Below are 24,835 nucleotides of genomic sequence, written 5' to 3'. Positions count from 1 at the left end.
CGAATGTGCTGAAATGGTAGTCATTTAGATTACAATGTTCCTGGACACCAGTTAAGTCCGGGTGGATGAGATGGTATCATCAGTTCAAAAATAACCTGTTTATTCCCCTTCTCTTCATGTCATTTGAAGTATTTTTGTAAACCATGCGCAAAGTGGTTCAGGGTTAAAGGGCTCAGGCCAGCTATGACTTGTAATGGATTATGTCTGTATATGAATGTGTAACCATGTGATAATGTCGCAACCTACCACAGACGAATCCCAAAAAGGGGTGTGCTATGAATATGATCTGAAGATGGTAGTTAGGATAACCGAAACCAATGAGAATGGGAGAAATGGAGAAAGATTGGTATAGGTTTTGTCCAATCACATGTGGAGCGTGGATTGTAATAAAATATATGGGAGTATTTTAACTGTTGCAAATAATTATAAAATGTGTCAACTTATGTGGTTCGGTGAGACTTGGGTTAGTTTGACTCTACAGTGTCATCTACCTACTTGCTTTATGTACAAAGCGTGCACTCGCTTCTTCAGTGGTGGGTCTGCTTTGGGTTAAGGTAATAAAAGTCCTATCCGTACATTTGGCATTCCTGGTGGGAACACAGGCTTTGCGAGACATTGGGAGTCTCCAGTCCGCAGAACTCGGCTGCAGCGCTTTTCTGCGGGGACCAGCCTTCTGTGAACAGTGAAAGAGAGGTTTACGGGCGTCATATTGGTTAAAGGCCTGTCTGTTCCCCGGAGGCGTGGTACTGTTGTCCAGCTGTGCAGGGTGAAGTGAAGGAGCACCACTTTGGAGCACTTTGGGTTCACGTGAGTGCACTTTGGGGCCTAAAGAAAGATGGGAAATAAGGGAGGAAGAAGGTTGTTGCTTTGATTTAAGGGGTCTGGTAAGGAGAAAATCGAATTGCGCGTGTGGAGTTAGTCGAGGTTACAGGTATTAAAGGGTAAATGCTTTGAAGGAATGAGTGGACTGTTTTACGTTGTTAGTCCTTTGTATATATTTTTATCTAGTTTGTAGTGTTTGTTATTTTAGAGGTGTGAGGTGGTATCCCACTCAGCACATCCATTGTGAGGTTGGTCTTGATACCCTTCAGCTTGCTTGTCTGGTTGGCTGGAGCCCTCCCCTAGGGGTGCAGTCGCATTTTATGGTAAATTCACCCATAGACACCTTCCCGAAGTATACCCTTGGCATCCTTCATTCTGTATTGACTGTGCAGGCGCAGCCCATGCCTCGCTTTCCTTGGTTAGTCAAAGTAGGCAAGGGTATCTTTCTGTAGTCTGGAAAAGACGGGGTTGTCGTAGAAAATACCATACTAGTGATGAAGAAAGCGAGAGCAGCGATGTTGTAGTGGAAAACATTGAGCTCCTTCTTGCTCGAGTGAAGGAGTTATCAGGGAGATATTGGCCGACGTGTGTTTTTTGGATAAGGTGCTGTCTTTTGTGTAAGAGTGAGAAGTATAATTAAAGTGGATAGCTAAGGGAGGTGATTGCGGTGAAAGCGAGTAAGGTGAGTGATTGTGAGGGAAGATTAAGAAACCGAGGAGGGGTAAAAAGGGGGGCTCCTTGGGTGGACATTTTTGTGCAGCAGGTTCAGCGTTGGTGTTATTTTTGGTGAAATTATTTTGGGGAAATTGGGTTGGAATATGGAGACTCAGCTGAATCATTTGTGTCAGGTACTTCCTAGTTATAAGGTGAATATTCTAAAATACCCTTGGGAATGGCTGTGGGATACTAAGGGTAAAACGATCAATTACAGGCCAATGGAAAGGGGATATTGGAGAACCTGCATCCTTTTTTTTAACTACAAGGTACAAGGGCTCAAGGTTAGAGACGGTTAGACATCTTAGACTTATGGAGGATGTATGAAAAAGGCGGGAAGGCCCATCAGGTTAAAATCTCAGAGGAGGTGCCGAAAAAGGAGAGTGCGGGAATTCCTTCTCTTCTGCCCCCATGTGGGTGCTATCGTTCATTGCCTGCAGAAGGGTATACAGACCCTGAGTTCGAACCTCCATTTTCTCCAGTGGCCACGAGAAAGACACAAGTAACGCCTCCATCAGCTACGATTCTTAGAAAATGGGATATTGAGGAAGGTGGAAGGTTAACTCCTTCAATGGTTAGGGCTGTATAAAGATTGAGATGGAGAGCGGGAAGGGAATAACTCCCCAAACTCCTAGGTTAGCAGAGAGATTAAGGGTGGAAGAACCAGAGAGTGAGGTCGGCAGCTAGAAGAGTAGATGAAGGGTTGAGAATGAGGGCGAAGGAGGAGATCATGCCATTTACTGCTAGGACAGAGGATAGGTTGTGAATGTCAGTAGAGACACAGGAGTGGGAAAAATTGGAAGACGTGCTGTGGTTGGCAGAGCAAGAGGTAGTGCTGTTACAACAGCAGAGAAATGAAGAGTGAGAAGAAGTGAATAAACAGGCATAGGACGTAGAAGAAGGAATGTAGAGGCATTGAGAAGTTCTTGTTAAGTTGGATAAATCGATTATCAAAGAGGTCAATATGGACCTGCAGAACAGAAATATTGCAATGGGTACAGGATTGGAGCAGGGAGAATGGGAGACAGCATCGCACGGTAGCACGGAGTATGCTTCTGTGCCTGTAGAAGTGTCAGGAGTAGTGATAACAGGAGTAGGAGATGAAAAGGAATGGGAATCGAATGTCATGCAGGGTGCAGAAGCCCCACCTCCTGCTCTAGTAGCAGCGTCAGAGAGTACACTATGGGGTGTTAGGACGTGCCCTGATACTCTCATGGCCATAGTAAGTAGCAGGGGAGAGATGGGGGTAGCGCCATTAAAAGGGAGTGTAACCCGTTTCTGTTGCTCCAGAAGGGTCTGGGAAAGGCGTATTATGTCCCGTGGTCACACATGGACAGCAATAATTTGATGAAGACACTCCCTTCGCTCATTGCAGGGGTAGGGCAGTGGATTTGTGCATTAGAGAAACACACTGCCGGTGTCATGTTGGCCATAGGGGACATTAAAAGCTTAAAGGAAGTTTAGATCAGTGGCAATGTGCTCGTCTTGGAAGCAAGACGACGCAGACCAACACAGATTTAAATCCCGGGTTCGCGTATAGAAACCTCTTCGGTATTAAGCGTGTTATAAATAATCAATTATATAATTATTCACAGCTCTAATGGAGGAATGGTCAGATGAGCTTTGGAGAAGAGCAGGGTATCCGGGAGTTCAGTTGGATACAAATGCCCACGATGGAGCAGCTTTTAATAATTGCAGGGGGCAGGTTTTGGGGGACCTGCAAATTATGTATCCTGATATGCCGGATATAAATTCTATTTTAGCAAAAACTAGGTAATTCAGGAGATGTGGAGGGCAGGGACGGGGGAAGAATGGGATAGGAATGTGGTGATTGTTTACCACATGCTAACCAGCACGATTTAGATAAAGTGGTAGGGATGGAGGCCAAGAGTTGGCCGGAAATGCAGGCACACTTTGTGCATTTTTGTAAAAGGAGACAAAAAAAGGAAAAAGAGAGTATCGAACAAGCACTAAAGACATAGGCCAAGCTTGTTCAGAAAAAGCTAGCGAATATCTGTTTGTAAGCGGCAGTGATTACCAGCTCCATGGAGGGACTGCAGGGACAATTGGTACAACAGGCACCAGGTGAATCAGGTATGATACAAGGTTGGATGGACGGGTATGCTCCCGGTCCAAGGCAAATGAGAGGGTTTCCTCGGGGTATGGGAGGATTTTCACGAGGAAGTGAGTTATTTGGCTCCGTCGGGGGAATGGAGCCCTTGTTTAAAAGGCCAATGGGAAATAACTATGGATGGTTGTATGGAATTCAGTGCTGGACGTGCAGAAGGATGGGACACGTGTCACGAGATTGTCGAAACAGGTCACAGTATTTTAAACATATGTATTTTTTTAATTGAAATCACGATGAGCATGAAACAAATATCACTTCGTACAGTGCTCCACAGGAAACCATCATAAGATTGAAATTTCAGTTTTGTAAGCATATAACTCTGTAACTTTCATGCCTATCAAAGCCATTCATTCGACAGAGGAGAGTTAAGGAATAGAAAAAGGGAAAGTAAAAAGATCCAGCAGGAGAAGAAAGGACAGAGAGGGAAAAAAGACGGAGATAACACATTGCCGACAGTCATGGTTTCATAAGGTGTTTCAGAGGTAGTGGCTGAAAAAACATCTGTTCCTTTTCTGCCACATGGTCCAAAAATGGCACCCATATACATGAAAACGTAGGCATCCTCCCCTCCGCCATTGCTGTGAGCTTCTCCATCCCTCACAACTCCCAAACCTTCACCCACCAGTAGGACATGTGTGGTGACGTGATTCGGGCTACCGTAAGCAATTGGGAGATCAGTAAGCCTCTGGTGCCTGTCATAGAGAAGTACCAGTCGTGCCAGTCATCCGGGACATCTCCCAGTAGTAGGACTTGTGGGTCCATGGGGAGTAAGGCGCTGGTAATCTCTTTAATTTTGGAGCGAATCTTCAGCCAAAATGATTGTATGACTGGGCAGTGCCACCACATATGAGCTAGGTCACCCCGCTCCCCACACCTATGCCAGCATCTGTCCAGGTAGGTGGGATTCGTTGAATGCAGTCGCTGTGGGGACAAATACAAACGGAAACATAGTTTAAGCGCTCCCTCCTCCACAGTGGCTCAGGGAGAGCTTTTTTGGGCTCTGATCCATATTCTTAGCCAGGATAAACCTAACATGTGGCCATTCTGTGAGTCTGTTGTGCTTCAAGGATTTTGAGTTCTATTCCCGTTGGGGCCCTGGAGGCTGCCTGTTGTATGTCAGTGTCAGTCAGCAAATGGCAGAGCTGTACGTATCAGACAGTTTACATTTCTCTTTACATTTTACAAAGGTCAGGGGTTCTCGGTCCGCCTAGAGATCCCGCAGTCACAAGGGTTTGTCCGACGTCCAGAGCTGAAACGTTCTAGCTTGAAGGCCTGGGGTGAAAGCTGTGTTTTGGGTGATAGGCGAGAGGGGACCCAGACTTTATCCCAGCTCTGGAGCGTCTCTAAGGTAGTAGCTAGTATGGTGCCTCGCTGTAACGCTCACCTGGTTCCCACGGAGGCGCGGCGTCGAAGGCGCAGAACTCCGAAGATGGACAGGAAGGGCCCCTCTATTCTGGCTTCCCTGGCTCGTTGGATACCCTCCTGTGCGTGAAAAGGGAGTATTACCAACTGTGGAACAATGCTCAAGCCTCCCACTCCCTTCCAACCCTCCACGATACCTCCTCCACGATTCCCCGTGAAGCCTCACCTTAGGGTTTGGAAGGATGAGCTCTCCATCCTGCTTCTGATGCAGGGGCGCGTTGAAACCCAGTTACTTCACTGGATTGAGGATTGATGGGAGTTCAGGTAAGCTTGACTGTTCAGGTAAGGCGCTGTAAAAGTTCTGTTCAAAAGTTCAAGCTTAATAATAATGTTCGTTGTCTAATTGCAGCAAGCGCTAATGCTTATGTCTTTTTCCCCTTAGGGGCCGGGGTTCGGAGTGCCGGAGATATGGCGCCGACCCGAAGTGCAACAGTTCTGGATGAGCGCTCAGGTAATGTCTTTGCATTCGCTCATTCAATGTCTTTGTCTTTTTTCCCCATAGGGGCCGGGGTCCGGAGATGCCAGGAAGCGGCAGGACCCGAAATGCAGTGGGAATAATCCAACAGGTAAGACTTAAAAGGAAACTGAGCTTTCCTTATTCCTTTTCTCCCTCTCACCTTTGTTCTTGTCTTTTTTCCTCTAGGCGCCGGGGCGTAGCTGAATCCGGAAGATCGCTGCTGAAGATGGAAGCGCCTTGCAAAGGTGAGTAAAATGCAGCGCTGCAGCGATCGAAACGAAATGCCTTTAAAATGATGTCTTCCTTTTCAGGGCCGTTGGAGAAATGACTCCGGAATGCAGATTTAGCAGGTAAGGGCTTTTCTTCTCCTATTCTCTTCCTTTCTCCCCTTGCAGGTGTTCCAGGGTGCTGGCAGGCGAGGCTGAAGTCAGGATGCAGGAGCTGACACGGTGAGCGTCCAGCTGCTAGGTGCAGAACAACGCGAAGCATGTGTGGCTGTTCGGGTGGGGTTTAAATAGCCTTGGAAGAAGTTCCTGGTATGTATCCTTCCACCAATCAGGTATGTATCCTTCCCCGACCACACCCGGGTGGTGAAGTAGTCCTACAGGTTAAGTAGTCCCATTCAGGCCTCAAGAGGGCCTGGATGAAGCAGCAAGGTCTGCATCAGGTAAGTGTGCACCCAAGCACTTAAACACATATCCTCTTCTATGAGCCTGGCGCCTAAGGCGCCAGGACTGGGGTCCGCTATGAGCCTGGCGCCTAAGGCGCCAGGACTGAGTCCAAAGGGCCCCGACTTGGGCCCGCTGAGACTTCCCTGGGGAAAATGATGTCTGCCTCTGGGGTTGCTGGGCCCGGCCTGGCTCCTTAGAGGTAGGCATCATGACAGTCGCTGCCAGCGTGCTTCCCTGGGAAGGTATGGTTGGTGACTCAGCAGAAAGGGGGTGGTGAATTGCTCGATATCTCGCCATTTGGGAGCTTCAGTTGCTCTCGCCCAAACCAGCATTACGGTGACTTGGCTGCTCGGTATTACCGTGGGATCGAGGGCAGCCCCAGACTGCCCAGCATTTTCCCTCTTGTAAGGAGCTTACTGGGAATTCAAGGTTTTTTACCCTACCATACGCATTGACCCCACTGCTTTCTGTAGCGTGAGGAGGTGCTGTTCCGGAATATGCACTGGAAAAGCGTGAAAACTGTACAACAGCTTCGGAAGGAGGGTCATTTTAACTGTACAGATGTGCCCCAACCGTGAGATTTCCTGTGAATCCCACCATTGGAGCCATTCTTTGGCTTCCTTCAAGAGGTTGGGGATGCTCGCCTTCGACAGGCCAGAATATGTAGGGGTCAATTGTATTCCCAGGTAGGGGATGTCTGTAGTCGACCAGCGGAAGGGAAATGTTCCCTGAAGGGTTGCCAGGGTTGAGGGAGATTCCGTCAGGTTCATGCTTATGGATTTCACTAGATTAACCGCAAATCCTGAGACTGCATGAAAACAATGCTTGGTTGATCCTGACAAGAAACGGAAGAATCAAAAACAAAATTCAAATTTCATGCAGATGAAGTAATAATATACCTGAAGGAAGACAATAAATTGATAGCTGAATGATGATAGAGGATGCAGCATGAAAGAAAATTATGTCATTGCTGGGGATTTTATGTAACTGGCAGTGACCCACATTTCGGTGGATGAAAAACTATCTAATAATTGGTGAAAAAAATCAGAAAAAGTGGGAAATAAAAAAATGAAAAAACCCATCTGTGTACCATCAACATAAAATGTGCTTGAAAACCAAAAAACAATGGGGCTAAAGGAATGGTGTACAAAGTAAAAAGAAAGGGATCAAGTATTAAGCCTTGAGGGACACCATAAGCTAAAGTTCAGGATTGAGAAATAGAGCTCTTTCCAAGAAACACAGAAGGTGTGGATTTGTAAATAAGAAGACAACCATGCAAAAGCAGTATCAGAAAAAAAACAAAGAAAGGAAAAGTAAAGGTGTTCAGTGATCAACAGTATCAAAAGTAGCAGAAAGATCGAAGAGTGCCAAGACTGACAAATGTTTCTGTTGATGTGAGTGAATTATACAATTAGAACTTGTAAGAAACACTGTTTCTATTGAATGTCCCGGATAAAAAAACAGACTATAACGGTGAAAATAGATTATTACAATTAAGATAAAATGAAATTTCAGAATGCACTATTTTCTCCAATAGTTGAAATAAATAAGATAAATGATGCATCAATATTAAATAACTATCATCCTATTTATCAAGATAAGAATTTTTTTATCAAAGGAATAGCTGTTTTTTTGGCTATTTCTAAATCGTCAGAAAACAGCCTGACGGTAAAGAACAGAATTGTTAAAGATGGTAAGAAAAAAAGGATACATAGATTTGCGCAAAGAAAAAGGTGTAGGATCTGAATCAGCAGTGGTAGGATTTGCATGGGTAATCAAATAGGCAACATATATATGAATGATCAGTCATACAAACACGTTTCAAATGAGAATTCTTCCGCAACTTGAATTTTTAAAGAGAATGTATTTTATATGCCAAGAATGGGAAATAGGTATAATTGCATATTTCACATTCAAAGAAGGTGTACACTAACAATCCGTTGCTTGGCATTGTTAGAGATCTTTTTGGGCTATATTTAGTATCTCGTGGTATTTTGGTATCAAGGTATTTTTCTTCTTTCTTGGCAATATATTGTGGTAAACCTATCGGTGTATTTTATAGTAGTGAGACTAATTTCAGAACACAGCTTAATTATTTCATAAGGGTCACTAACAGTAAAAAAGTACTGGACTTAGTTCACTCTGAATAATAAGCTCATGCTTTCCTCTGATATTTTATCTACAATATCTCTCTTTTATGCCCTTGTGGCTTGCATCCCAGAAAACATTAAACATGCAAATGAAATACAAAACATTCATTCAGCCTTTCAGAGTAAAACAATTTATTGTGACTAACTTTGCTTTGATATTTTTCTTACTGTACATTTCACATTTCTATGCATGCCAACTCAATGAGACTGATTGCAGAATAAATACACTGAGACTAAATTACCTTTTCAAAATATTATTCTTTATCAGAAACTAGAAATATGCAAGTCACACAGAATGACATGTGCACCCACATTGTAATTCAAACATAAGCGAAATCTTTCCAGCAATAGAATTAAAACGAGACTGTTTGCGATAATGTCTCGAGTTCTGCCTGTCATCGGCCTTGAATTTTGCAACAAATTGGTAGAGCACAGCTTCTGACACTCTTGAGTTTTATCCCAGCAAAACTTGGAGAAATATGATCACAGTTTTACATACACATTTCAAATGTTATTATTCAGAGCCTAAAAATTAAATGACTTATTTAACCATATGCTGCCTAGTATCAATCGTACACAACACGCTTCTCAATTACTGCATAATTACCTGGATTCAGCTGGCGAAATTCCCTGACTCGGCTTGGCAGTAATCTGCAAAGTCCTTCCCCAGCCTTTCTGCTTGCTGCGCACAGGGTCAGTCACAGATGAGGGTGCTCTAGACTGCAGCTCTTCTAAGGACTGCCAGCAAGAACACAGAAGACTCAGCCTCTCAGGAACTAGCCCTCTCTTCCAGCACCTCTGCTACCATCAGTGAGTGAGGGAATGACGCTGCCCCCTCTTCTTCAAAACATTTTCTAAAACCCATGTGTCACTCAAAAAGAACCTCACATTGACAAACCAGCCCATTAAAATAGCATGTGATTTTTTTTTTGTGCCTTTACCTGAGATATAAACTGCATTTCTGAAGAGAAAGTGTTACATTCCTCCAGCGCTTCCTGCCCTGAGGCAATGCAATGTCTTTGGCAGAACGGATCTCACATTCCACACTTAAAAACACAGCTCATCTTTAAGCCTGCACATTTCATTTATTTCATTTCCATCAGCATGCATTTCCATCAATCTGCACCCAGTTTATATCATAGACTAGTTTGCACTAAATAATTATATGGTAGTCTTTTATATGTTAAATGGGTAAGGTAAATTAGTATGTTAGTTTCATGTTAGTTTTATTTTTAGTGCAGCTCAGCCCACAACTGTGGCATCATGGAGCAAAATGATAATTTTCTAGCATGTGTTCTGTGCATTAGCATCTATTTAGATTCAGCCTGAGTCTCATACCCTTGAGTCGCATATATGAGTCTCACACCCTTGATCATAGTTAAAATTCAAACGTTCGCTGAAATGTGGACGATGAAATGCAGAACCTTGTATTTCCTACAGCATGACATATCTGGCTTTGTATCACATGAATTTAGCTTATGTTCTTTGAATTTTTTTTGTCGCGGTCTCCATATGCATGTAATAACATATTTGATCACTGGAGCTAAACATATCATGCCTAAGAGTGGGTTGGTTATGTGTACCTTCTCGGAAGTTGTGGTGAAATTCTCACTTGAAAAGAGTGTGGATGACTGATTAACAGACATTGAACATTCATATCGCAATTTGTTTTGCTCTATCTTCATCAACGTCAACCAGCACCCATCAAACTCACAGAGATCAGCTTAATTTTAATCGCACCTATACATCCTGATCTAACACAGGTGCAACCAAAGAGCATGAAGAGTGGGAATAGATAGATCAGAAGATGTAGGAACACATACATTTGCAGAAAAAAGGAAGCCTCAATGTTTTTAATTTTAGATATAAAATATAAAGCAAAATCTTCAGGGAAAAGTGTGGATGAACAGATGGACCTGGAGGGGGTGAACCAAGAAGTTTATTTAAAGTAGACAAAATACTACGTAGGTAAAAAGACTGAGAGGAAATTAACAAATTAAAGCAATTCTCCATAGCCAGTTTAGCACTTGTCTATACGAAGTTTGAAAGGTCGGAAAAAAGGGAGAAGTTTAATATAGCTTTATTTTTGTTCCCAGGACGTCCTGCACTACGAAGGTGCATAAACGGAGATTTTAACAATGGGAAAAGCAGTCTTGAATGCAAAATGGGCTAGTAACTAAAGGCTGGCCATTGGTAGGCCTGGATATTTCTGAATGCAATACATCACCCGTGTTCTTTCACTGTCAAAATAGGCAGATGATATTCCCAGGCCTATGCTATTGAAACCCATACCTCCTGCTTAATTTGCAGTTGTACAGAGATGTAGCAGCGCAGTGCATTACTAAGGGGAATTGAGAACCCAGGAAAGAAATACGAGCAAATGCTACAACGTGTTATTTTTGTATAATCAAATGTTAAATTGAGAGATGTGAACATGGGCAGGTGTTGGGGAGAATTCTCTTATAAGGCTAATTTCCCAAACCTAGTGTGTCCCCAGCAGCTTTGCTGGATTTTTGGTTTTTTTTTCTCCTGCTAAGAGTGAGACTGTTTTCCTCCCACTCTTAGGCATGATTTGAGTGTCTTTGACTCTGTGTGTGCTTATGGGCTATGGGTTTTTTCTTTCTACTCCATAGGGTATCATCTATTTTTGTGTGTGTGTGTTACACAACACCCTCAGTGCAGTAACACAGGGGTGTCATAGTGACCCCCAAACATAGACTCCATACCCTGGGACTGACTACTGTCTCCCAGGGCATGTAAAGTCACCATTGACTTTACTAGTCCTACATTGTGAACAGAACCAGTACAAACCATCATATTGTGGAAGTATTGGAAGGGGTTAATTATATTGCCCCTGGGTCGATTTTCAAGGGGGCACTGTCCAGTCCCCCTTTGTCGAGTTTCTGGCTGGTGGCAGTGGTTACTACACAAAATATTCCACCGGAATATTCTCTATGGGATTTTCCCATTGATTTTAAACGCACCACTTTTTAGGGCAATGTTAAAGATACCGCCGGTTTATTTATTTAATATTAAATTCACGGTTGGGTCTTTTTGCCAGAACTCTTTTCTAAAATGGCATTTGTGTCCGTCTCTGTAACTCTGACCAAGGTCGAGCCCTTTGTTCCACTTTTTTGGCAGGCTTCTCCACAGAAGCCCTCCAAATGGTGCCACTCTGTCTGGGTTCCACAGGAGGGGTTGAGGGGGGAATTGGCACCCTGGACTGCATTGCCTCTGCAACCCAAGTCGCACTCTACTCTGATTGGCCCAGTGGTGAGCCGCCCGGCTCACCACTTAGTATGTGTGATTGACAGCTAGGCTGATGAATGAGGGGTTTTCTGCATAAAAGAAGGGCCTCTGGGACTGTAACATTAGAAGTCGCCACAGGACCTAAGAATCCGAACAGGCAAGAAGCTGAGCCTTCTGCAACGACACCACCGGTGAAGCCCTGCTGCAACTACCTCACCACTTTCCCGACAACAAGAGAAGATCTTCTGCTGGACGAGTCTTCTTCCTCTGAGCTGGTGGGACCAACCAGTTCACCCTTTTTGCCTTCCAAAGACGTCTCTTGGTCGAATCGCCCGTGCCAAGTACCCTGGCGGCCGGATAGCCAAGCTTTATTCGTCAATAAAAGGACCGCTCCTTTTATTGACGAACTCCGCGGGTTGTTTCATCCCTGTGCAGTGCAACGACTCCATGTTTCGTCCTCCACGAGATCCTCTCTTCCCCTGGTCGAAACAATGAACTGCAACTGCTGCCAGGAACAACTGCCACCGCTGGAGCTTCCTCTCTGTTTAAGGTACTGTGTCCTGCCTGGCCTCTCTTTCTTCGGTTTGCCCAAGGTGACCCTTAAATCCTTGGTTTGCCAACTGGGTTGGCCCCAGACCTTCTAACTTCACCTTCTTGAATCACCCCAACCTCTTTTGAATATTCTGCAAAGACTTTTCGTGCATTTTAAACCGTATGATCCTGGGCACATTTCGCTTTGCTCCCTTTAAAGTGGGCCTGGCCTATGAACTTTGGCTCTACAGTATTTACTGCCTTTATTCCCTTGCTGAGAACTCCTAAAAGTGTTGGGACCTGTTTTATGTCTATGCTCTGCCTTTTTTCTCTCCCTTTAACTGAACTATTGGAATGCCATCAGGTTATGCGCTCACATCTGTTTAACAAAACGTGGTGTTTTATCTCTGACTTGTCTGATAGTTATCAAGGGAGGTGTGTATACTTTACCTGACTGTGTTTTAACTTGCTTTTGATTTACAGTGCTAGTATATTGCCTAAAATGTTTTTTAAATAAATAATTATATACTTTTTATACAAAGCTCTGGTCAGTGTTTGTTTGCTCTACTGTGTTTTTAGCCCTATTGTGTATACTCTATATACTACCCTACTCTTCTTGAGAGAAGTCTGACTGCTCAGCCACAGCTACCAGGTAAATCTGGGTGGTGCAGACTGCTACCAATTGGGTGTACTGCTTACTCCTGTAGTCTTAATCTTTTTGCAGTGTTCCCTAAAGGAACTGCACAGGATTCTGCTAACAGCAGCTGAGTACATATTATGTGATATGTTGCCAGTATCTCAAGGGATAACCTTAAGCAGTATGTTGTGGGTTCCAGAAAGCCCGCTCTAAAATGGGGAGACCTAGGGTACTCCCTGGGTCAGAAACAGTGATCAAACGATTAAATTATTTCAGGAATTTGCAGGACAGATTATGTCTTTGGCGAATGTCTCTATTTCACTCTCTGCTACCACCCTATCTCATCCTCCCTCTGTCACCGCTCCATTTCACTGCCACTGCATGTCTCTCTCAAACCTCTCTATCTCACCATCTCTCAAATTTTCTATCACACTCTCGCACCGCTCTCTATCATCTAAACATATTATGCTGCCTCTCTGTCTCGCTACAGATCCGACCACTAACTGATCCTCTATTCTGCCTCATAATCCCGTTATCTTTCCCACCTCTCCATCGTGAGTAGTGTCCATCCTCTCTCTCTAAATCTCTTTCTGAATTCTCCAGTACTCCGGCAGTCTCTCTGTAACATTTCTAAGCGGGACCCTCTATCTCTTTGATGAGGTGGGATAAACGGTGGTAAATCTTCCCCTTGCTGCTCTAACCAGGAAATGGTTCCTATCAAAAGAATTGACTGCTGTGGAAAGATCCTGTGCAGTGGCACAGCCGGAGGAGGTTGCAGGTGGGGCTGCTGCCCCCCTCTTACTCCACCCTGGTGTCCAGTATGACCATCAGCCTCCTTCTGGTGCCCTCTTATCTGTCCCCCCACCCACCCCCGCCCTCGCACCAAAAGCTGCTTCTGCTACTGACCCTGTGCAGGGCATTTCAGCGTACAGTTGGCATGCAATGGCAGAGCATTGGCATAGAAAACTGAACCTCCCACATGAAATCATGCATGGACATATGATGGCCCTAGCTGGGTATTTCAGAGGGCATTGGGCCCACAATGGCAGTGCATAGGGATTTAAGGCTGCATGTGGGCTGTGCAACTATACCTGGGTTTAGGATGACACTATCTGGGTATTTGATGGTATCATCTTGGCATTTTTGCTGCATGTGGGTATATGTCGGCTTCACTCCTGACCCATTGCAGCATCACTTTGGCTATTTGTTAATTCATTTATTTTTGTAGGACTTTTTATATAGCATTCAGTCTTCTTTGCAGCCGCCTCTGGGCACTCCAGTTAGTAAACGATTGGTCACCATAATCCCCAGATATGTTATTTCGTAAAACATGTTTTAATTCTTTTGAGCAATTTCATACGTTTTTAATGCTTTTTAATTCGCCTATGTGGTGTTTTTTAATATCAAAATCATTGTTCATGTGATGTCTCTTCATTTGGTATCACCCTTTGGTGGGTGATGTCACTGCTGCTTCTTCTGTAATTCTGGTAATTTGATGCAGTGGATCACAATCTCTCTCCTCTGAGTCTCTGTCTCACCCTTTGTTTCTATGCTTCTAGGCTGTCCGTGCCATCAATGGCTGCGAGCATGACACCACCCCCGAGGAGTTCACCAGTCGCGTCTTTGACAAGATCGACATCAATGGGGATGGTGAGGAACGTCCTTTTTCCATTTCACTCACTCATTGTTACCAAACTATGACCACCTCTTACGTTAGAGTGTCTGAGTCTCTGGCTTTCTCTGCAGCCACATCTATGCCACACTGCTCTGCAACCTCCCTCTCTCACTGTCATTTTCACCATGTCCTTCTAGTTTCCACACATGCCAATCATCTAAGCCCCATCCCCCCTCACACACACGCTTATATAGAAAAAGCAACCAGATACCTATATTTTTTTCAAGCAAATATTAGATGGGACCAAGTGAGAGATATCTTCAGGGATTCTACATTTACAGAACTAGAAACTAGAAAAAGGATTTTCTGTAGCTGCCAAGAAGCAGCACTAGAAAGGAGTGGGCTCTGGCAGATAGAGCGGAGGAAAAAACTGGGACAGAAAAAGAAAGATAGCCGAAGTGAGAGGACAGCTGAAGAGAAAGACTGCTGGCTGGAGGAGTGATATTGGAAGAGGAGGTGCATAGATAGAGGTAGATGTAGAAATATCCTGGGATAGGCAGCCTGGGGGAAAAGAGGTGTTCTGGGGAAATACACAGACCAAAACGTGACCAATACTCACACCAACTCTCAGTCCCTTCATTCAACAGAGCTAAAGCAGGCGGCTCTAACTTTGAGGCACTAGCCCCCAAAGCCAGGAACTCACTTCGTAACACCTCTCTACAATGTCATCTAATGTCTATATCTGCTTCTGTAACCGATGTATAACCTGCACCAAGTGATTATCCTGTATAACCTGTACCTAGTGAATATCCTGTAACAGCGCCACTATGCCTCCGGACCGCTGGGCGCTTTATAAACCCGAATAAATCAATAAATAGAGCCTGCCCCCTGGAATAGAGGCACTCTGGGGAATTAGAAGATGCCTGAGGAAATAATGTCCATCAGAGGCAATGCTGGCATCCTGCGGGAATAGAGGCAGCGTGTGGGGTGGGGTGGAGTGGGGTGTCCGGTGGAGCAGTCTGGGGAAATAGGGGCATTCTGGAGGAAATTAGTCATCTTTTGGGCATAGAGGGTTCCCCCAAGGAATTGAGGAAGCATGGGCATTAGAGAAAGGCTGAGCCAATACAATCTGCCTAGGTCAATAGAGGGGGCCCGGGAGAATACAGCCAACCTTCAAGAAAGCGGGCTGCTTGAGGAATAAATACGCCTAGCAGAATTAAGGGCTTAGACTAGTCATCCTGGGTAATACAGGTAGCCTAGATGAATGAGGGTTAATGAGGACTCCTGCAGAATTAAGGGCCGACTGGGGCATTTGTGAAAGCCTAAGGCAGCCAAGTCCTTCGAGGACAATGGAGGCAACCTGCAGGAACATGTGAACTCGGGATCGCTGGGGGAATATAGGACATTAAAGGAGCCCTGGAGGAGTCAAGCTGACCTGTGGGAGAAGAGGGCACTTGAGCAAATGAGGGCAAGCTGGTAGAATAGAGGCAGCATGAATGGATTCCAGGCATCCCGGGAGAAAACAGGCAGCCTTGGGGACTAGGTGTGGCCTGGGGGGATAGAGGCATGCTGGGGCATAAAGGTCACCAGGGGTATTAGAAGCAGACTGGGGGAATAAAGAACTCTTGGGTCGATGTAGGGAATTTCGAGGAATAGAGGCAACTGAAGGGTATAAGGGCAACTTGGGGGAATTCAAGCATCCTGGGTAATAGAGGCCGCCTTGTGGGTATAGAGGCAGCCTAGAAAATAGAGGGAGGCAAAAATAGACAAAAATAGACAGAGTTGATCAATGCAGAGGAATGAAAGTAAAGAGCCAATCCAGGGGATTTGAGGTACCATGAGGTACCCGTGAGAAAGAAGAGGGTGCAGTTTACAAAAGGGAAGAATTGACAGACTAACAGTGAGGGTGTTGACTCTAGCTACCTGTGCAGAGGGGGCTGGGGGGTGGGGTGGGGGTGGTGGTCATTGCGTCCTCTAAAACAAGTGGCTTTGGTCTTGAACTGGCCTGATAGTAATTGGAAGAGCTGAAGTAGTGGTTATCTCTGCCAATGACTGCTCCTCTCTCCACTCTCTCATCGCCAGACCTTTCCCTTAAACTCGTCTGCACGAGGGAATACCCATTGACCCTGTCCCTTATCTCCCACTCACAGGTGAGCTGTCCCTGGAGGAGTTTGTAGAAGGCGCCAGAAAGGACGAGGAGTTTATGGATGTGATGATGAAGAGTCTGGACCTGACACATATCATGACAATGATTAACAACCGGCGACACAGTGTTTAGAGCAACAGTGGGGGGGTCGAGGGGGCATGAGGGGAGGGGCTGAGGGATGATATGTGAGTGAGAGAGATTGATAGGGATAATTAAGGTGTGGTAAGCAGATAGGGATCGTGCGTGAGATAGGGACGGTGTTCACGAGATGGGGATACGGATAGTCTTTGTGTAAGAGGGCTGTTCATGTGTCAGAGGCAGACATGCATAGGAAGTGTACGAGTGAGAAAGAGGTGCCTGCATACTAGAGGCAGAGGGAGAGAGGGAGATAGGGAGAGAGGGAGAGAGCGAAAACCTGTGAAAGTTAGGAGGTGATGGATAGTGTCTGTGTGTGTTGTAGGTGAATGCACAAGAAAGGAATCGTGTGAGAAAGTGTGTTAAATATGGATATTGAACGTGTTCAGGAGAGAGGTGAACGTGCACAAGGATAGCTTGTTTGTGAGAAGGAGTGTGTGCGATGGAGGCAGTTTGTGCGTGCGTGTGTGTGTGCTCGTTCTAGGGGAATTTGGATGGAGAGTACATGAAAAAGGAGAGTGTATGCGTGTCTGGGGAAAATAGGGATAAGTGTTCGTGCACCTGTTTGTAAAAGGAGAGTGAGAGAGGTGGGTGGGGGGTGAGGTGCCCTTGACAAAGGAGATTGCCCGGATGAGAGGAAGTTATGGATAACATGTAAGTGACATGTGATTTCACACATCATAGGTGGGTACGTGTGGTCTGTGTGAACAGTGTTTGAGAGTGTTCGATAAGGATAGTGTGTGGGCAGAGTTGCAGTTAGAGAAAGTGCACGAGAGAGCTCAGTACTGATAATGTGTGAGGCTTGGAAAGGTTTAGCCTGAGAAGAGAAGGGAGATGGTGTCTTTGTGTCTCTGAATTGATGGAGGAGGTGAGTGTCGCCTGACGCTTGCAGCAATGTCATCAGACGATTGGGGCAGCGAGCCGAGGGAAAAGTACACACATACTGATGTACTAGCAAGTCATGTGTGCTGGCATGTTCCCTGGCCAGTATGAGATGATGCAGTTAATTCCAGTGGCATCCAAGAGAGAATCACCTCAGTCCAAAATCACTCAAGAAACTGAGATCCATCACTTCGGCATTGCCAGGCAACTCCAGCAAGCCTCAACCAGCTTCACGGAATTAAAACTCACCACTGCATCCCCAGGCAACAGGAATTCCGCTAAGACTATGACTGGCAACCAAACACACATCATTTCAGGAAATCACAAGTCTTTGGTTCCAATTTAGACATAATAACTATATCAGTCTGCTGCTGATAGAAAGCTTCGAGGGGTACAATTCTTGGGATTCTTGATGTATCAATGGCGCATCTCCGTCTTGTCAGCACATCCCTAGAGATCTGTAGTCTCCCATGACCAACACAATTGGAATGTTGCTTATTAATCTCTAGTCACGTTGCACAAAATGGGTTCCAATAATCTTGCCAGATTACTGCTGCCATGTAAAGATCAGTAATCATTTCCAGAACCTACCCAGGCCTGGGTGGATTTGGTGGGAACTGGATAGGTTGATGGCAGTGATAGAAAGAACACAATTGCAAAGTGTTAGGGTTCAGACCCCAGCATTTGGTGTTGGTGGCCAGGTTTGATCAGCCTGCATTCAGACGAACAGAATGGAGAAGCATGTTGGTCCTTGTTTGCAGCATGTATGGCAGGTTAGGCTTCAGCTGGTCCAGTCTTGGTTTATTTCTGGATTGACTGATGGGAGCTTCTATGAAAGGGTTGACACTTTCCTCTAGTTCGCCTGCAGGCATGGACACTTAAATGGTAAATTAAATAATTAATTAAGCTTGTATAATACACTTAATACTGGAAACCAATCTGAAGCACGGGACCCAGATTCAAACCTGTATTGCTCGGCGCTGTCTTGCTTCCAAGACAAACGCGTTGCACATGATCTATCCTTCCGGTCTATGGCACTCACGTTTTGCTGTCGAGGCTTTTTCTAGATGAAGATGGTGGACCCCTTCAATGTCTCCAGTTGACAGTGGTTACTGCATGTTTCCTTTCTTGGGTTGGGTTTACTCCAGAGACATTTATTATCTCAACACTTCACTACCTCATCATGGTCAACACTTGAGCATCATCACTGTGTCAAGGTGCAGTTTCCGGATCAGTAACCAGAACGGACAGGTTGGCCCACAATTGGAGGACTGCCGTTGAAGAGGAAGGCAGGCTGCAGCTTGGTCCCTAACCAAGATACCATTGAGAGCCGCTGAGTTTCCATCAGGTGTGATGCCATTGGGAGACCATGGGCAGCATGGTATTTTGTCCATGGGGGCTAATGGGCAGAGCTTTCCATTCAATGTTGTTGCCCTCCAAAAATACAGTCAGACATTCAGGGCTTCAGTTTAAGAAGGAGGGAGAGGAGACATTTGAGGGAAAGTGGTTGGCGCCAAGAGAATTAGTGGGAGCTAGAATAGAACATCGTTCAGAGGCTTTGTAAGGAAGGGTCAGAGAGGGAAAGAAAGAAGAGAGGGAGGCCTCAGAAAGAATCATAAGAGTATTATAATTAGTATTTTGAAAGCTAAAAACGGTTTCCATAACCTGGTGTTTTGTTACATAGACGTGATCAGCATCATGGATTACTGTAATAGAGTAATGTGCAATAGGTGGGTGCATTAGGTACCCTGTGTCTGCTACATTTCACAGTCCTCCTGTTCTTTCCACCCTCCTGTGGACTAATGCTTTCAACAAGTTAATTTGCCTGCCATGTGGACGGCCACCTGAATTCCCTTGCATAGTTTAGGATGAAGCAGACATATCATCCAAGGGAAGTGGTCCTTCAAGACTGTTATGTGGGGCAGATGTGTCTTTAAAGCTTCACACGCTCTCACACACCAAGACCTCCAGAATCACTCAACGTCCACTGGTACCGAGATCTGCTCTGTACCCCGAAAGTTGCTCAGGCTTTTAGGAATGGATGCTAACACTCAATGCTCTGGGCCCAGTGGTCACGCTTTATCCAGAGGGTCAGCCCTGCTCTTTAAGGAGTGAGGATCTTCGGATTCACTGTAGAGGTTGATGCCAATAGTCTCTGCATTACCTTTGCTGCAGCTGCTGCTCTTTCTTGTGCTGACTATGTGCATTGTTTGACTGCCAGCACCATATCATGAATGTTGAACAGCTGACTGGGCTGGCAGGGTTTGTGCCTTCCCCATGGGTATGCTCATGGGGCTACGTGTAAATAGGAATTGGCTTTATTGCAATTATTTGCTTGATTTGTACATCTGTTTAAAATAAAAACAGTCTCACTAGCCACTCAATGGTTGTCTGTGTGGATTGGCCAGTCAGCAATTAATGCACCCATCCACCCACTAATCAATGCATCATTGATCAACCAATCAATCGACACATTTAATACATACATTAATTAATCAATGAATGATTCCATCTATCAATCCTGCTAACATCACGCTTTTGTATGTAGCTTCATGATGGATTTCCTACACGGTACTAGTATCCGTAAATATATGTATTATTATCCTTTTTTTAATGAACAGAGAATATCGACCAAGAATGATGGGGCTGATTGATCCTTGCTGGGATTCGAAGTAGGTTGCACGTAGATCTCTGAAACTTAACTCTCAGAGCTAGCTTTAAACTCAAAGGAAGTATTTAACATCATGCTCAAGCTAGATCTACTAACTAACCAGTGGAGGGGCATTCCTCACCCCGGCCTCTATGGCCCTCCCCCAGAGGTCTCTTCACACCTCTTCACACGCCGCGCTTAGAAACCTCTGGGTATTAAGCGCGTTATAAATAACCAATCATATCATACCCTAGCCCTACACCAAACATCTGTAAATACGTTGTGATGCAGCCAAATGATCTAAATGTACAGTTTCTTTTTCTAGGTCCCTCTTGTACTTTAAGTCCCTTTTTCATATCTCCATGTCTTATCCCCATAACATTGTACAAGCACCCTGAAAGGGGACTGCCTTGCCTCTGTGCCCTGTTTGCTCTCTGTACGGCTCTTCTAGTAGAATTGCCAATTCCTGTCAAGCAATATATCCAAAAAAAGAAAATGTATACTTCAACAATTAACCAATAAATTCATCAGCCCACCGAACAACCAATCCATTGATACTTAAACCAATTATTGCATTCACCCATCAACTACTCAATGCATACATTAATCAACCATCAGTTGATCAATGCATCAATCCATCAGCCAAGAAATAGGTCAATGTATCCATCCATCAACCAATCAGTGCATCATCAATCATCAATCAATTAATCTATAAACCAGCAAATTAATTAAAATTAGTCCATACATGTATATGTCCAACAATCAACATATCTATACAGTCATCCTCCCATCATCCCATATGTGCATCCATAACCAATAAGCGCAAAAAACATTAAACAAATAAATGCATTCATCCATAAACCTATCCAGTTTCTTAATGATCTTCTTCGTTTAGGAGCATAATGGAGGCATGAATGCTACATCCAGAATGATTTAATCTAGGTATTGTGCCAAAACTTCCATTAGCGCATACATCCCCACAACCATAGATCCGCTCATTTGTCCACCCACACCAAAAAAACACACCTTCTCTCTGCACATTGATCCAACCACCCAGGGATGGAAATGGAAACAATGTACACCGGGAGCGCCCGCCTTCCTTGTGATGAGGAGTGTGTGGGAGTGGATAAGGGGAGTGGCCTATGCCAGGAAACACCCTATCTCTTCATGAAACACAAGACTGACGATTTGCATAAAAGCAAAGTGCATTTTGGGAACAAAACTAATTACCACAATTTTATATTTGAAATAGGTCTGTGCTAGTGATTCAGCAAGAAACCCTTTGAATTAGTAAAGGAAGATGGGGTCTAAGCTTTTTTATTGGTCACAATACTCATCCTAACAAAAATATATTCGTAATTTGCAAGCCATATATGCCAATTTAGATAATTCCTGAGCAGGATGAGGGGCTTTGTTTTTGTACTGAGCGCACATTCAGTCTCCTGTGCCAATTCTTCTGAATTGCTGGCTGTTCATGGGTGAGCGCTCAGCTGGGGAACAGCCCAGGGAGTTTCCTGGGCAAACCCTGGTCCTTGTGATACAATAGCTCTCTAGCAAAACAAAGGTTCCCAGAGCTCCGCTCCATCTTGTTCCAGCCCAGTTCCTACCCTGCACCCACAGATAACCACTAATCACTGCTCTGTCTCAACCCTGCCTCCATTAGTACTTTAAACTCCCTTGCACTGCACAGGTCTCATACAAGGAGCTACACGCTGGTATTTTAGAATCTTCATAGGGGGAATGGCCCTATGAGGGGTTCAATGTAGCCCAAATGGTACGGTTCTACAAACGGGGTGACCCCCCCTATGAAGAATTAGAGAGAATTCGGAAGGACACAGCTCTGAGATTGGTTAGATAGCACGAGGGGGACACAACTCTACAGGGAACACAGATCAATTGTAGGTTAGAGAGACCTCTGAGGGGCTCGGCTCTGTGGTGTGTTGGATAGAGCTCCAAGGGGCACAGCTCAACAGGAGACATTGCTGAGATTATGGGCAAATTAGCTAGTGCTTCAGGACGTGATGTTCAATAACGGGAAGAGTTCTATGATTGGTTAGGAGTTCTGTTGTGACACAATTCTAAGAGTTGGAGCCCTTTAAGCACCACCTCTTCTGCCAACTCTTCAGTCTGTTGGTTCACATCTCGGTTGCAGGCTCAGCTCTCTTTTTAGTTTTGGCTAAGTGGAGAGACAGCAGCCAAATGGCAACTGCTGTCATGCACATGATACCGAGCTGGTGCAGAGCTAAAGAGATGCACTGGAATGCATACGAAACCATACATTCTGTGTGCATGCTTCAACATGCAAGTAGTGCATTGCAAAAGGATGGACACAGCATAGAATGCTGTCGAGGCATGCTCCCATAAGGTGTGGATAGTAGGGTAGGCGCTCATCCAGCATGAAAGTTAAAGATGCACCACAGCCAAGATGGCATTTTTCCACTTGACATCAAAGCTTCTCATTATTGGGCCTGGATGAACTTCTAAAAAACAGACCCAGTGGACTCCTCGATTTTTCTAGGCAAGATTTGTCTTTTGTCGCATGTATTAGAGAGGTGTTTCCACAATGAATCTCAGGTTGAACTCATGGGGAACTTCCGGGTCTCGTGTGATATTTTGTTGTCCAATGAGGATCCTCAAATCTGGGGTTTATTTGTCAGGTTCATCCAGCTGATCAGGGCCTTCTCAGGCATATTTTTCAATTTTGTACTGCCAATCGGATCCCCAGAATCTTCAAACTTAAGCTTATAATGCACATCTCACTTCCTGTTCCTTTGTGAGTTTTGCAAGGCTGTGAGCTTGGGCGTACACAATACAGGCAGGCACTTGAAGGGAGGAGGTGTTTTACTCATTTGAGAATGCTTTTGCGAAGGGCTAGCTGTTTGGTGTTGCTTGGTTATCTATTTTGTTGGTCACTGGAGTCTTTCTGTTACAATATTGTGTGCCCCTTTGCTTTAGCGTTGAGTGTATTGTTAGTGTCGCCCATATCCTAAAATGAAGAGAAACCTTGCCGCAGAAAACGCAAAAAGAATTGCTTGCGCTTTCCCAGTTTCTCCCTGCCTGCTTGTGGTTGCTGTCGTCTCATCGCCCCATCTGTTGCTGTGTTTCTTGTGTTTGCCTGTCATGTAGGGTCACATGTCTTAGTAGTACTCTATTAGGTTTACTTTACTTAACTTGTTTAGCGGGTTCACTTTTCTTGACTTGTTCTCGGAAGTGTACATCTTTATCCTTGTGGTTAGTTGGACACTCTCGGGCTCCCACTAAGTTTGCATTTTTCACGGTCCGCTCACTTGTGATGCTTTCATGGCACACCTACAGCACTGGGAGGGGAAGTGGAAGATGGTATAAGCAGAGGGGGAGCAGAAGGTGGAGTTGCGTTTCTCCTTGCAGGTGGAGGAGGATTCCCTCTGAATGATTGGGAGGGTTTACCTCATGCTGTTTGTTGGCACCGGTTCACCCGCCTACTGCCACAGCATCACAGAGCTTTCAATTCGGTAGGGATTCAATAATAGGATTTAAAAATATTATTACAACAATAGGTAACGGCATGAACAAGTCTGCAACATGTCAGCACACCTCAGTCACAACTACAGGAATCTGTTTTGCCACAAAACACATCATGTTACAACGCATGTCAACTTTTCAGTGCCTAGCATATACTGGCCAAAAATAGCATTGTCCTTATCCAAGCTGGTGTGTTGGCTATGGATAGATGTTGTTCCACAGTCTTCTACGATGAAGTGACTGTTCATATTTATGAATGTCAATTGTTCAACATTCAGCACCACCTCTAGGCTACTCCTCAAGTTAGAGACATTAGTGCATGCTGCACCAAAAACATATCACGCTACATATTCGTGGGGGAGAGCTTATGGATTCCACAGCAACGTGCACAAGTGTTACTGGCCAGACTAACCACTTGCTGTGCCTACAATGTACTGGGCCATCAACCCTTCTGACGTGTGAAAGGTGCGTTAGTTAGGCAACAAGTGTCTGTGGCTGATGATCCACTGTTTGTTCCTATTGAGGGTCCATCCATATTCAAGATACTGAGCCAATAATTTTGAGCCTGATATATTTTATGTAGTTGGGAAAGATCTGAGATGGTGGATGTTTTTCCTGCTGTCTGCATTCTTTCTACAATTGATGCAACTACTGCAGCAAAGCATCCTTGCCCATTTGCACAGGGCATCCCCTTGTGATGTTTGCTGCAAGTCTTCCTGCCCAAGCCCATTTGGATTAAAAAGGAACTATGATTACGTTGAGAGATGGGCCCATAAAGGAAGCCAGCAGGTACTCAGTGTTCATTTTGAAGCCAACTACCCATGGATCGCCACACAATGTTGAAAGTAGGTCCCTCACCAGCTGTGGTGAATCAGCATCACCTGCCAAGGTATGAGCCCTTGCCATGTTGGCCAGGGTCAGCTCAAACAGGCACACCAATGGGACAACCTCATTTAGGGACTCATTGACACATCTAATTTACTTGAGGGCCTCCTCTAAAGGTCATAGGACACGCCAGACATTACACAGCCGCTGCCACTGACAGAGTGTCAAAAATGCCCCATTCTAGAGCTTGCTGTGAGGGTTGCGGTAATCTGTGATTGATGGCATTTCACTGCTCAC

At 44.9% G+C, this 24,835-nt stretch overlaps 1 protein-coding gene across 1 annotated transcript in view; it reads left to right on the top strand.

Moving 5' to 3' along the window:
• The window catches only part of LOC138514146 (guanylyl cyclase-activating protein 1-like), a 316,773-nt gene extending 296,827 nt beyond the window's left edge, over positions 1-19,946 (top strand). The window contains exons 3-4 of the mRNA XM_069629447.1: positions 14,344-14,434; positions 16,550-19,946. Of these exons, the coding sequence (XP_069485548.1) occupies positions 14,344-14,434; positions 16,550-16,677 (219 nt within the window). The 3' untranslated portion in view covers positions 16,678-19,946. The remainder of the gene's footprint in view (positions 1-14,343; positions 14,435-16,549) is intronic.
• Positions 19,947-24,835: the final 4,889 nt, after the last annotated feature.

Source organism: Ambystoma mexicanum, chromosome 12 (assembly GCF_040938575.1).
Source record: "Ambystoma mexicanum isolate Mex_15411 chromosome 12, UKY_AmexF1_1, whole genome shotgun sequence".
Lineage (NCBI taxonomy): Eukaryota > Metazoa > Chordata > Amphibia > Caudata > Ambystomatidae > Ambystoma > Ambystoma mexicanum.
This window is presented reverse-complemented; position numbering and strand designations above follow the sequence as displayed.